The following is a 14,624-nucleotide window of genomic DNA, read 5'->3' as shown; positions in this document are numbered from 1 at the left end:
ACCCTGTATAGGGTTTATGAGGAGCACCTGGTGAGCTTGAACCGCTGACCTTGCAGTTCAAATGGCTTTGTAGTCTGGCACGTTAGCCTACAGCGCCACACCAGGACTCCTATTTTAAGGGTTTGTTGTTGTTATGTGCTGTTGAGTCGGTTCCGACCTATAGCGACCCTGCATAGGGTTTCCGAGGAGCAGCTGGTGAGCTTGAATCGCCGACCTTGCAGTCCGGTGCGTTAACCCACAGTGCCACACCAGGACTCCTATGTAAGGGTAAAGGGCCTTAAATACTTTTCCCAAGCATAAAGGGTACTCTCCTACATACCCCCAGTTACTGACTGGTAAATTTAACATTGATACAGTATTTTTCATCTAATCTACTGGCCATATTCCATTTGTCAATTGACCCAATAATGCTGTTCTCTGAAAATAGTATCTGTTTCCCTCTAGTATAGGATCTGGTGGCATAGTGGGCTACACACTGGGCTACTATTGGGCCACTACAGCAAGGTCAGCTGTTTGAAGTCACCAGCCACTATGAGGGACAAAGATGAGGCTTTCTGCTACCCTAAAGATTTAGTCTCAAAAACCCCATACAGAGTTGCTATGAGTTGAACCAAATGGACGACACACAACAATACAGGATAGTTGTATAGGATCCAGTTGATAGTTCATTCATTTTTAAAAATATTACCTTACTATTTTCAGTAAAAGTTTACACAGCAGGTTAGGTTCCCGTACACCAACACAGACTGTTCCGTGGCATTGGTTACACTCTTTACCATGCCGGAATCTTCTCACTGCTTCCATTCTTCTTGCTCTGTTCTCAGTGACCTACATTCCCTGCCCCTTACACCTTTTCATTCTTTTTAAAAAGTTAACTGTTGACTGTTTGATCTCATATAGATGATATTTTAAGGGAGCATAGTAGTCATGGGTGATATTCTTTATTTTGTGAATCGATCTGTTATTTAGCTAAAAGGTGACCTCAAGGGATAATTTCAGTTCAAAATTTAAAGGATATCTCAGATCAATATTCTTAAGGCGTTCTCTGGTTTCAAGTGGTCCAATAATTAGGGAATTTTTAAGAATTTGAGATTTCACATTTTTCTCCAATTCTACATTGGCAATCAGGTACCATCTAGTTTTTCTGATCTCAGAGAGAAGATAAGACATGGTTCAGGTATACAGTTGGTCCTGTTGACTAGTTTCTCTCTAAACCTTTTCTCTATATATCTTTCGTTCCAGACCAATAGAGACAAATAGTTACATGCTAGACGGCCACTCAAAAGCTTTTAACAAGACACTATTCACTAGACTAAGATGTAGAAGATGTAGAACGTAAAATTTATGAATGACATTATGCCAATTGACTGAGTGGTCCCACAAGACTATGGTCCTGAGTCTTCAAACCCAGAAAACCAACCTCATGAGGTGTTTGGTTATGTCTTTCTGCATCTGTAACTGTGTCCCCATGTGCTTTACTATTTATACGAACATATACTCTCTGCTCACTTAGCAACATGATTAGGTTTCAAAGACCAGGTTGTTATGTGAAACTGAAGGATAGCTTCATCATTACCAAACTGCCTAAACAGTGAGAAGCGTGGCCCAGCCGAGCTGACACATAACCATCACCACAGCCAGCAGTACTCTGACCTCACACCTCAGTGTTTGTCACTGCCATGTGTATACTGTTAAAACAAAAAGTAGATTGTTTACTATCATTGTAAAGGCAAAATGTTGGCTAATGAGATAGTTGATAAGTGAGGAGAGGATGTATATGCAAGTATATATATACAGGCATATACATACATCTACAAATACCCATATATACACTCACATGTATACACCTATACACGTTATCTGCATACAAACACACATTTGTTTGTTGCTGTTAAGTGCCGTCAAGTCGGTTCTGTGTCATAGTGACCCTCTCTAGGGTTTTTGAGAAGCAGCTGGAAATCTTAAACCACTGACCTATGGTTCAAAACAACTTTGTAGTCTAGTGCATTAACACACACCTCCAAACCAGGACTCCACACAAACATACATACTTGCATACATATTTCTTAGTTGGTGCTGCATTTTTAAAATATGAAAAATAGCATATTTTTAATAAATGCAATTCTAAATATCACATATACTTTCACTGGTCAACTGGAACTACATCTTCCTTAGTAATTGCATCTTAGCTCTCTAGAGCTGGACACAGGGCCTAGTCTCCCTTCAGCATCTGTAGGCCCAGCATCCCTTGCTGAGCTCTACGTGCTTTAGCAGCAGTCTTCCCCTAGATTGAGGAGTTCACAGTGCAGGGGTCCCAGGTCCGAACTACATCTTCCTTAGTAACTGTATCTTAGCTCTCTAGAGCTAGACACAGGGCCTAGTCTCCCTGGAGCATCTGTAGGCCCAGCATTCCTTGGAGAGCTCCATGTGTTTTAGCATCAGTCTTCCCCTAGATTGAGAAGTTCACAGTGCACGGGTCCCAGGTCCAGAATACTCACTCCACTCCTAGTTCTTCTTTCTGGGTGGTAGGTCAGCCCCTCCTCTCTCTGCTTTCATCTCTTTCCTGTATTTCAAGAGGCTGACTCAAGATACAACCTAATCCTTACATTGCATCGACCTCATTAACATCATCAAAGTGAGAATGTACTGCAAACTAGGTTTGAACCGCAAGGTCAACAGTTCAAGCTCACCAGCTGCTCCTTGGAAACCCTATATCGGGTCACTATGGGTCAGAACTGACTCAACGCCACTTAACACTACCACCAGGAAAATTACATCAGAGCAGGGCTGACCACAGCAGACTGCATCATAGGAGTGGTGGCATTACATTAGATCTCCTCATGTGGGATCACGACCTCTTAACTGCCAGATCACTGAAAATTCAGGTCTAGCCACGTTGACACAAAACCTTAATGATCACAGCATTCAGGCACTGAAATTTCACTCTTTGTTGTTGTTGTTGTCAGGTGCCATCGAGTCGGAACCGACTCATAACGACCCCATGCATAGCAGAACGAAACAATGTTCGATCCTGGGCCAACCTCACTACCGCTGCCACACTTGAGTCCATCAATGATGCCACCTGGCTGATCCATCTCGTTGGGGGTCTTCCTCTTTTTCTCTGACCCTCCACCCTACCCAGCATGACATCCTTCTCCAGCGATGTTTCCTCCGGACAATATGTCCAAAGTAGGAGAGACGAAGCTTAGCCATCCTGGCCTCCAAGGAGCACTCTGGCTGCACTTCTTCCAAAACAGATTTATTGGTTCTTTTGGCAGTCCATGGCACTTTCAGTATTCTCCTCCAACACCACAACTCAAAGGCATCAATTCTTCTATGATCCTCCTTATTCACTGTCCAGCTTTCGCATCCATATGAGGCTATTGAAAACACAATGGCCTGGGTCAGGCGCACCCTAGTCCTCAAGCTGACATCTCTGCTCTTCAATACTTTGGAATGGGCACAAACACTGATCTCTTCCAATCAGTCGGCCAGACAGTTGTCTTCCAAATTTCTTGGCAGAGATGAGTGAGTGCCTCCTGTGCTGCCTAGAGATTTCACTCTAGGAAAAACCATTTTTAGTAAAAATTATTTTACTTAGGGTAGCAATTTTTCAGTCACCCCTTAGATCTCAAAGGCAATATCAAGTCGATGAAATCTACTACTACTACTTACAGTAAAAGAAATTTTCTCAAAATGCACTCTAACTCTGGCATTGTTTCGGATACACTAACACTGACTGACTGTATCACTTCATAAGTGGCAGTGTTTTTCCCTATATATATGTTGGTGCCGTTCACTAGCACTTTGCTACAGAGTGAATACAGCATTAAGTCCTTTTAAGTCAGTGAACATTCTCAGCTCAAGTGACTCACAAGTTCACACGACACTGTGTGGGCCAATGCACATGACCCCACCATGAAACAATCTGGAGTCATTTGGAGTACTCATACAAAACACTGAGAAGTTGTTTTGTGTTTTCCACAGTGACATCTGCTAGTTTTTTCTATTACACAAAGAGTAAAGCCTGAAAGCCTCTCAGGCTGCACATTGGACATAAGGAAACTGATATGCATTTTACATTTTAACAAGATCCTCAGGTGATTTTGTTGCATGTTAAGAGTTTGAGAAACACTGTATTACACTACCAATGGCATTCCTGGGTGAAAAATACAACAGAAGAAAAGTCACAGGACACTGGCCAAGGAACCTGGTGTTAATAGTTTATCAGAAATAACAATCAAAAGGGAAGGATCAATTCCATGAATTTTTGCTCCAAGTTTTATATCTTGAAAGTTATAATATATAAATGCCTACAAAGTTAAATATTTTAGATTTTGGTAAGTCAGAAAGTATTGCTACAAGGGCTCCAGTTCACACATGCATGTATTTATCCCAAGCAAAACATGTCTAAACATGTCTCTGAGATCAATGGATGGCTGCAGACAAGCACTCTCAGTAACTAACATACTTATCTTCAAAAAACCTAATCAATACAGTGGCTTCCAAAAAGAATTTAACTGCTGAGCCAGTTAAATTAAAAGTAGAGAGGAAGGTCAGCTCAGAAGGTTACAACTGTTTTTTGGGATCCCCAAAAGGTGATCTTGACAGATTTTCTCAAAGGACATAGAACAGACGATCACAGGGGCTTACTGAGAAGAAGTTTTAAGACAACTTAAAAGTGCATTCGTGAGAAAAAGACCTGGAAAGTTGTGCCAAGGAATTTTTCCCCATCACAACAATATCCTGGCTTTCTTCGAGGGTAGCAAGGGCTGTCCTACAAGAACCTGGGGAAACATTACCCCATCTACCCTATAGCCCACATCGTGCCCATTAAGATTTCTTTTTAACTCCTAAAATTCAATAACATTTCAAAGGAACATGATTTGGGTTCCTCAAGGATGTACAAACTGCCACTTTGACATGGTGTAAATTAAAGAGGGCAGAATTCTTTGAGGGAAGGGTTAGAGGTGAACACACCCTTCAGAGTGTATAGACCTACATGGAGGATATGTTGAAAATCAAGAACTTCACATTTTCACATTTTTGTTTAATAAAGGTTTCTATAACTTTGTAGCAATATTTTTATACTTCCCCTCCTCTGTATAAATCCTAGAGTTAGTCTCTAATACTATTCTCCACTGAAAGAAAGAAAGCAAAGATCCTTACAATGTAACAGATAGAAAATTGTGATGTAGGGGAAGTTCAGGAAGAATCTAGAATATCCTATTGCTACAAGGCAAGGATGTTAGAGGTGGTGCTCACATTAAAACTAATAATCACTATTATAATAGTGAGTTAAAATAAATTTGAGAAAGGTCATGAATGTATACCAATACTTAATAGTAAAGAGTTAATATGTTTCAAGAACATAATTTTAATGTAAGAGCATAAAATTTAAGTTTCAGGGTTTTTTTATTGCTTTTAATTTTAAAATTTCATATATATGGGCATTTGGCTTCTTCAATTAGGAACAAACATAGATAGAGCCTTTTATTTATCTATATAGAAGAAAGATAAATACAGGAAACATATAGTCACAGGACAAAAAGGACTGATCAGCACATACACCTGACCAAGTGAAAAGAGAGTTCAGCAGTGTAGTCCCAAGAGAATGAATACACGAAATGGGAGATATCTGATTCCTTATCATCTAGGAGATGAACTCTCTAAATGGTTCTATCAATTATAGTAAAATAAGAATGAAACAGACTTGTTATTAATAATGCAACAGACTACATATATATATATATAGAGAGAGAGAGAGAGAGAGAGAGAGTTGTAGAGGATTATTCTACATGATTATGCAAGAATATTTCAAGGGAAGTGGATTTCAAGAAAATAACTAAATAAAATGCTAACTGTACCCCAAAACTACACCAAGGCTTACTCCTAGCACTATCACAACCCCACCCCTACCCCTACCCTGTAACCCTAAATGAAGTCCTAGACCTATCACAACCCCTACCCCTACCCTGTAACCCTAAATGAAGTCCTAGACCTATCACAACCCCTACCCCTACCCCTAACCTAACACTAAATGAAGTCCTAGACCTGAGTCCTAATGATAACTCTTTACTCTTATCCACACCCCCACATACATTAAAAAAAAAAAAAAAAAGGAGACCTCGCTAAAACACATACACACTAATCTTTGTAGAAAAGATAAACTTAAAATGTCGTACACACAATAATTTTAGTTATAAAGAGAAGTTCTGACTTAATGACTTCTGACTGGAGCTTTAAATCCATCACAGAGAAGCAACCAGGTCACATGCTCCAACCAAGAATCACTGGTTGATCATCTGATACTACAACCTAGAACCTGCGATATTTTCTTTCAAATGTGCTAAGATTAACGTGGGGAAGATAGATTATCAGAAGAATGAAGGAATAATAAATCAACTAAACATGTGAACACGTTTCAATGTAAGCATACTAATAAATTTTAACAGTATATACCTACAAGGAGCTCTGGTAGCGTAGCGGTTATGAATCGGGCTGCGAACCTAAGGTCAGCAGTTTGAAACTACCAGCTGCTCCGCGGGAGAAAGGTGAGGCTTTCTACTTCCATAAACAGCCTCGGAAACCAGGAACAGGGTCACTATGAGTTGCTCTTCAAAAATGTCATGAAAATTTCCATTGTATTTTCATTCCATTTTCCCACAAACTTTCTGAAGCCTCTTTGTATGTTTTTTCTGTTGTGAAAGATGTCTGACATGCTCAAAAGAATCAGTTCCTAAAGTGTACTATATATTGCACAGAAGTTTGTGATAATTTTTCATAAGCATGTTTTTAAATATTTTGTTTATTGGCCTATGAATTTAATAACTGATTGCTTAAAAAATGATTAAATGAGCCTCTGTGAATACATTAAAAAAAGCTCCCTGGACAATAAAGACCTTATGGATTTTTGAATATCAGTTTATTCATAAGATTTTTATCATAGATTCAAAAGAGGAAAAATTTGTATGACTTTGGTTCAGTTATTTTGCCTCTGTCTCTGTGCCTCAGTTACTTTAACTACAATAATGGGATAATAAGAAAAACTCTATGTTCAACACTTAAATCTCCTAAAGTTATTATAAATAATAAATAGATTATTGCATAAAAAAAAAAAAAAATACATAGAATGCTGGCTGGCCCACAGTAATTACTCAGAACACTTGGCTGTTATTATCATCAAAATCACAATACCTTGAGAACTGTCCACTTAAGGTTGAGGTCCTACTTTGGCCACTTGTTAAGTGTTTAATATTAAATAAGACATTTAACCTCTCAACCCACCAGCCACTCTCCGGGAAAAAGCCATGGCTGGCTGTCTCATACAGATTTCCGGCCTTAAGAACCCTATAGAGCTGCTCGACACTGTCCTCTAGGGCCACTAGGTTAGGATGGCTGTTGAGGAGCCCTGGTGGTGCAGTCTCAAAGTGCTCAGGTGCTAACCAAAAAGTCAGCAGTTCAAACCTACCAGCCACTCCACAGGTAAAAGATGGGACAGTCTGCTTTTGTAGAGATTACCGCCTGGGAAACCCTGTGAGGCATTCTATTCTGTCCCAAAGGGTCACCATGAATTAGAACTGACTACAACAGCTGGCTTTCAATAGGAAGCTTTCAATTCCTCATCATTTAAAAGGGGAAAGTACTGGTAACCTACATTACTGAGTTGTTAGAACAATAAATGTGGTAATATATATGTAAAGAGGCAAGGTGGGTGTCTGGCATACTATATACATGAAGTTCAACGGTTATTTCAAAAAAAAAAAAGCATGTTGTTTTCTTCTAGAAGTACAAACCGAAGAGGGGATATTAAAAGACAAAAATATCGCTGAACATTTTCTGTATAATATAATGAGCACTGAACTGAAAATGTGAGTTCTGGCTCTGTCCTGTCTATTCTGTAAGACTTTGGGCGGGTACTTAATGAGCTCAGGTTTTAGTTTTTCTGTTGGTGAAATAGATGCATTGCACTACGCAAATCTGCTGCACAAGACCTCTTTAAAGTGTTCAAGAACAAAGACATCGGTTTGAAGACTAAGGTGTGCCTGACCCAAGCCATGGTATTTTAATTGTCTCATATGCACATAAAAGTTGGACAATGGATAAGAAGATCCTAGAAGAATTGGTGCATTTGAGTTAGGGTGTTGGAGAAGAATATTAAAAGTATCATGGACTGTCAGAAAAACAAGCAGGTGTGTGTTGGAAGAGATACAGTCAGAATGCTTCTTGGAGGTAAAGATGAAGAGACTTCGTCTTTTCTACTCCAGACATATTAACAGGAGAAACTAGCTCCTGGAGAAGAACATCACGCTTGGTAAAGTTGAGGTTCAGTGAAAAAGAGAAAGGCTCCCAACAAGATGGACTGACACCCTGGCAGCAGCAGTGGGCTCAAGCAGAACTGTGAGGATGGCACACGACTGGGCAGTGTTTTGTTCTGTTGTGCAGAGGGTTGCCATGAGTGGGAATTGGCTTGATAACACCTAACAAGTACTGGTAAATGAGAGGATGGATCTAGGGGACACCCGTGATTAGTTTTAATGCTACCGCTCAATAGGGTTATATTTTATCAACTTAGAATTTAAAAATAATTCGTATAAAAGTATTACAACACTGTCCCCAAAGAGATATAACCATTTATTTATATCTAAAATATAAAGCTCAGATTACAGGCATGTGGTGGTTGTGTGCTACAGAGCCAGTTCTGACTCACAGTGACACTGCCTAGGAGTTCCATGACTGTAAATCTTAATGGGAGTAGTTAAGTGCTGTTGAACGGGTTCCGACTCATAGTGACCCTCTATAAGGTTTTTGAGGAGTGGCTGGTGAGCCTGAACCACTGACCTCGCAGTTCAAACTGACTTTGTAGTCCAGCGCATTAACCCACAGGGCCACACCACGACTCCTGATGGGAGCAGTAAGCCTCCTCTTTCTCCCATAGAGCAGCTGTTGGATTCAAACTGTTGACTTTGCAGTTAACATCCCAACAGGTAACCCACTGTGCTACCTTTATAGGCACGTTACAAACACTAAATAAAATAGGTTACGGACTGGTTAGTGGTTCCTTCAGTGACTTGTAAGTTAAAAGCCATCAGAATAGATACTTAATGATATATATACTTTTCTGGATGTATACTGTAAAAACAATAAAAATATGTCAGAGAAATGCATGTACTATTTCATAAAAACATTACATACTGACTATTCCAGGAGTGGACCATCAAGTTTCCAGGTCCAAAGAAACTGAATTGAAGACCTTTTTCAGACTTGAAATACTCAATCTTAATTGCAGAATGAAAAACAATTGAGAACTAAGATGTTTAGAAAATTTCATGCTATCATATACTCAAGCATAGCAAAACCAACATTGAATACCAATCTAATTTCTCTGTATAATTCAAGATTGTAGTAAGAAAATTCTAGTTTGCTTTCCTATTTTAAAATCTTAAAAATCTGATGTTACTTCCCTAAGTGCTATGATAGAAATAATTATATGTACAATGGGGGCTTCAAAAAGTTTGTGGTAGAATTCCATTATCTTCTCATGCCACTTTACCATGAGCTGTTTGAAGTCCTCTTATTCTTAGCTCCATTTACTTACCTGAGTAAGAAGCATAAAGGCATTATCTGCCCTAAGATGTTTAGTAAGAAATTCCACACAATGAGCTTCTAAGGCGGGGACTGCATATTTCTTAGCAGTATAAAGAGTGGTCATAACTGTTTCTGGACCAATCTGAACTTCGTCTGAATATAGAAATCTGGAAAGCAATCAGGAAATTACAGAGATGGTTAGTAATGTTCTAGAGAAGTCATTCATGTGAACCTCTGAGGAAGATTTTCATAGGTAATGAGCTGGAAAGCCTGAAATCTACATCTGGCTTTCAAGTCTACAGGGCTTCTGCATTTCCATCATATCTCATTTTATTCACACTCAATCCTGAGACTCAGACAGGTAATCTCTCCATTTGACAGGGGAAATGAGGTTAAGCCAAGAAACACAGGGCAGACCCATGTCTCTACGTCAAGTCTGGAGAGTTCTTTTTACCACTCAGAGTTGCTGAAGACCAACCTGTGATTTATTTTTCCCTCCTTCATGTTCACTTACTACATTTACAGAGAGCTGATGTCCATACCACTGAATGTTAAAGCATTCATTGCCTGATAATGATGCTTTCTCACACTTTAACTTTTCAAAATTATCATGACCACAGATTAGAGCCTGCTAGGACTTTAGAGAAATAAAACAATTTAATAATATGTTAAAAGACCCCCACGTCTTTGCACATTCTGAGCTTTTAGGTCCAGTATTGTCTCAGAATACAGTCTTCATTGGTCCAGTACTGCTTTCCTCCTCGTAGACTGCGTCTAGCTGCTAGGTCCCTAGTTAACCAACTTCACAGAACTGGAGAGAAAGCAGATTCTAAGTGAAGGCACAGGCAGTTCTTGCTGAACTACTCTGGAGTTTTTGTGTATCAACTGTAGGTCCACTTTGTGGCTCTTCCTAGACCCTCTATGCTGACTGCTCAGATCTCAGCCATAAGTTTAAGAAAAGTCATTAATTCTTCCAGAATCAAATCTGACACTTAGTGAGCAAGGAAAAGAAGTCCTATGCCATGTCCCTACTTCCTCTTTCATTCCTTGGGTCCTTAATCGCCCCCCATGATGAAGCACTAGCATGATATACCCCTAACTTGTCCTGAGGAAATCACTACTTGTACAACGATCTCATTCTTCTCCTCTCCTACATCTCAGCTTCAAAAGTTAGCTTTACTGTTTTTCTGAATTATACAATTTAAAAATTTTTCCTCCAAACTCCATTTCTAGCATAAATCAGTCAGCTCACAGTACTCAATCACCCTCACAGTACTCACTTAACATTAAACGTATGGCACACTTTGTAATGGGCACAAGGAGCTAAAAACCAAGTATCCTAAGAGATCTCATAGTAGGAAAAAGGATGATAAATAAAAGGAAGAGGAAGCCAACATCTGTTGAAGGTCAGTCATATGACATATGCCATCTTATTTAATCATCTCACAAAAGAAGGTAAACAATGTTACCTTCATTTTAAAGATGAGAAAAACCAGGCTGAGGAACACAAGAACTGTCTACCACATGACACCATGACTGGGCGACTATTGGTCAAGCAGGACAGGCTTTTCATTTGTGTGGACTCTGGAAGAGACTTGGAGTTGAGCCTTTCCTGTCTTGTTTAACTCTGTAGTTTTAGGAAGTCACTGCCACTGTGTGCCTGCCTGACAACAGATGAGAACAGCTTACTTCCTGTTGCTGTGGTGAGGATCAGTGTAAGTTAAAACACAAAGTGCACAGAACAGTGTCTGACAAATCATTAGTTTCAGTGTCTCCTAGTTATTTTTAGATGGTCCCATATTTCTTATCTCTAATATTTTCCTCTACATTTTGGAAGACTTCCTCACTGTTATCTTTCAACCTTTCTATATAACAGTTGCAGGGAAACTACTTTCATTTCTATTAAGAAAAAAGGCACTTAAAAATCCAAGAATCATTTTGGTTCATATTTCACTTCCACATCTCTCTCAAGTCTCTTCAATTGTCAAAATTGCTATAATAATAATCAACAGCTAAGCCTGGTGTGGTGCTGTAGCATAAGCACTGGATCACAAGGTCAGTCTGAACTTCAATGATTGGTGGTTCAAAGTCACTAGCCACTCTTCCGAAACCCTACACAGGGTGTCACTGTGAGTCAGAACTGATGAATGGCAATTAACAACAAGATGCTAAGGTTTAAAAATATATATAACTAAGAACTAAACATGACATTATTATAATCCTTTTGTCTATGAAAAGTGCACATTTCTATTTTCATGTGCTCAATCTCTAAGGACAAGACATAGAAATTATTACATCATCGATCACTTCTGTTTGATGGATAGGTTTCCAAAAAGATTAAAAAGTAAAAAATGTAAATCTAGTATTAAAAATGTTAAAGTGAAAACTTAAATTTATATTAGAAGACATCGTACATAAAATCAGAACCAAACGAAACCTGTTGTTGTCAAGTCAATTCCAACTCAGAGCAACCCAAGAGGACAGACAGAGAGGCCTCCTATGGGTTCGATGGGGCGCTGAATTACTTGATATGGCTCTGGCCAGTCTCTGTAACACCCACCAAATAACTGGGCAGGACTAAGCAAATATAAAGTGTTTGCAGCCCTCAAGGGGATTGAATAACTTGCTAATAATGTAAATAAGGTGCACAACACTCATGTGAGATGGTGGTGTTGTTAAATGTCACCCAGTCGGTTCCGACTCATAGCGACCCTGTATAGGGTTTCCAAAGAGCAGCCAGTGGCTCTGAACTGCCATCCTTGCGGTCCAGTACATTATTCAGCAGTGCTACACCATGTGAGGCAGGACCATGGAAATATCATGTATGGAACCCTAACTAGAGGATTAATCAGGCTCTGGCAGTGTAGTGGTTAAGAGCCTAGCTGCTAATTCTAAGGTCAGTAGTTTGAAAATACAGGTTTTTCCACAGAAAAAGATGAGGCTTTCTGCTTCTGTATAGATTTATAGCCTCGGAAATCCTATGCAGGGTTGCTATGAGTGGGAGCCGATTCCACGGCACACCACTACCAGACGTATAATGAGTAATTCCAAAGCAAGGAATGGGGATCTCACTATCATCAAGAAAGAACAGCCCGGAGTGGAAAGTGTACTCTGGAACCCAAGATCCCTGCACTGACTAATCTCCTGGATCCAGAAGATAGGGAGCTGTGACACCAGAGATGCTGAGAGCCATGGCAGAGAGGAAGAGGAAGCAGAACCAAGAGCATGAGACAAAGAAAGTAGTGGGCTCCCTGGCCCACAGAGCAAGACAGCTGAGTGTGCCTTTGGACTGGAGATTTCTGATAGAGTGGATTGCCTCCAAGCACTTAATCAGAATGGGGGTAAAGAGAGATCAATCTGCCAACCAACAGAGCTAGATGTGAATTGCCTTGAGTCCAGGCATACAGGAAGAATGGGCATTTGATGGGCAGAGTTACTCATACCCAAGTATAGCAGAGGTCAAGGGGCCATGGGTCTGAGAGGCTGAGAGCTAAAAGAGCTTTGTAACACTTATACAAACAGGCCAAGAAGTCCGGGGTCTAGGTGTGCCTTTGAGCACAGCTAAGTGGAGTCCTGGTGTGGCGCTGTGGGTTTAATATGCCAGACTGCAATGCCGTTTGAACTGCAAGGTCGGTGGTTCAAGCTTACCAGCTGCTCCTTGAAAACCCTATACTATATAGGGTCACTATGAGTCAGAACTGACTCAACAGTACTTAACAACAACAAGAGGAGTCCTGGTGTGGTGCTGTGGGTTTAATACGCCAGACTGCAATGCCTTTTGAACTGCAAGGTTGGCGGTTCAAGCTTACCAGCTGCTCCTTGGAAACTGTATACTATACAGGGTCACTATGGGTTGGAACCGACTCGACGGTACTTAACACCAACAAGTGGAGTCCCGGTGTGGCGCTGTGGGCTAATGCACTAGACTGCAAAGCCGTTTGAACTGCAAGGTTGGCAGTTCGAGCTCACCAACTGCTCCTCAGAAACCTATACAGGGTCGCTATGGGTTGGTTTTGACTCAACGGCACTTAACAACAACCAGAGGAAGCTGTCTAGACAGAACTGTATCCTGAACTATGAATTTTAACCAGCAAAACTGTAGGATCAGCACTAGATTGCGAACCACAAGGTGGGCAGTTCAAACCCACCAGCTGCTTCTAGGAAATCCTACACAGGGATCACTACGAGTCGGCACCAACTCTACAGCACTTAACATGTCCCTTATAAACTTCATAATCGTGGCTATTGTAACACAGCAGAGAAGTACAGGGTGTCATGAGAGGCATGGGTGTTGTTAGAACTGGTGAAAAGATAGGAGCAGGGAGGCGTGTCTGATGTCTACCTCACAGGACTTGGCCTCAGGCTGCTGGTTTTGATTCTCTTTCCCCCGGCGTGAAGTTAGAGGAGGTCAGATGCCACCCTCATGCCATTTGTACATTTCCAAGGCTGTAATCTTTACAAAAGCAAATTGCCACATCTTTCTCCCACAATGCACTGATGAGTTAGAACCACTAACCTTGCAGTTAGCAGCCCAGTACTTAACCACTGTGCCACTGGACTCCTTAGAAAGCATCTTAAGATCATGTAAAAGAAACCAGGTATTACCACCAATTCATTCATTTCACTGAAAAATATTTATAGAGGGGCTCTGTAGTGTCAGAGGAGTCATGGTGTGGCACTGTAGGATAAGCACTAGACTGCTATCTGCAAGGCTGTCAGTTCAAACCCACCATCTGCTCCTTGGAAACCCCATACAAGATCGATATGAGGACTGGCTTACAAGCTTTCCAGAGGGAACCTAGATCCAGAGGGCATGGCGGAAGGTAGCCTCTCCACTGAGTAGTATCTAATCTGTCTGGGCAAAGCTGATGAAAGGAGATGCGGATAGGTCTCTGTGATACAATACTGAATAATTGTTATTAGGACTGCTTGTGAGGGTTGGAAATGTAAAGGTAGATGTTTTGTAGCAAAAGGAGGGAAGTGATCGACTTTGCAGTCCAGGAGCGGAGGTCCCTGGGACCATCAAGGGAGAAGAG

At 40.6% G+C, this 14,624-nt stretch overlaps 1 protein-coding gene across 1 annotated transcript in view; it reads right to left on the bottom strand.

The window, feature by feature from the left end:
- The window catches only part of BTBD1 (BTB (POZ) domain containing 1), a 71,724-nt gene that overhangs the window by 49,576 nt on the left and 7,524 nt on the right, over positions 1–14,624 (bottom strand). The window contains 1 exon segment of the mRNA XM_006878286.1: positions 9,599–9,755. Within this exon segment, the coding sequence (XP_006878348.1) occupies positions 9,599–9,755 (157 nt within the window).

Source organism: Chrysochloris asiatica, unplaced genomic scaffold (genome assembly GCF_000296735.1).
Source record: "Chrysochloris asiatica unplaced genomic scaffold, ChrAsi1.0 scaffold00156, whole genome shotgun sequence".
Taxonomy (NCBI): Eukaryota; Metazoa; Chordata; class Mammalia; order Afrosoricida; family Chrysochloridae; genus Chrysochloris; species Chrysochloris asiatica.
This window is presented reverse-complemented; position numbering and strand designations above follow the sequence as displayed.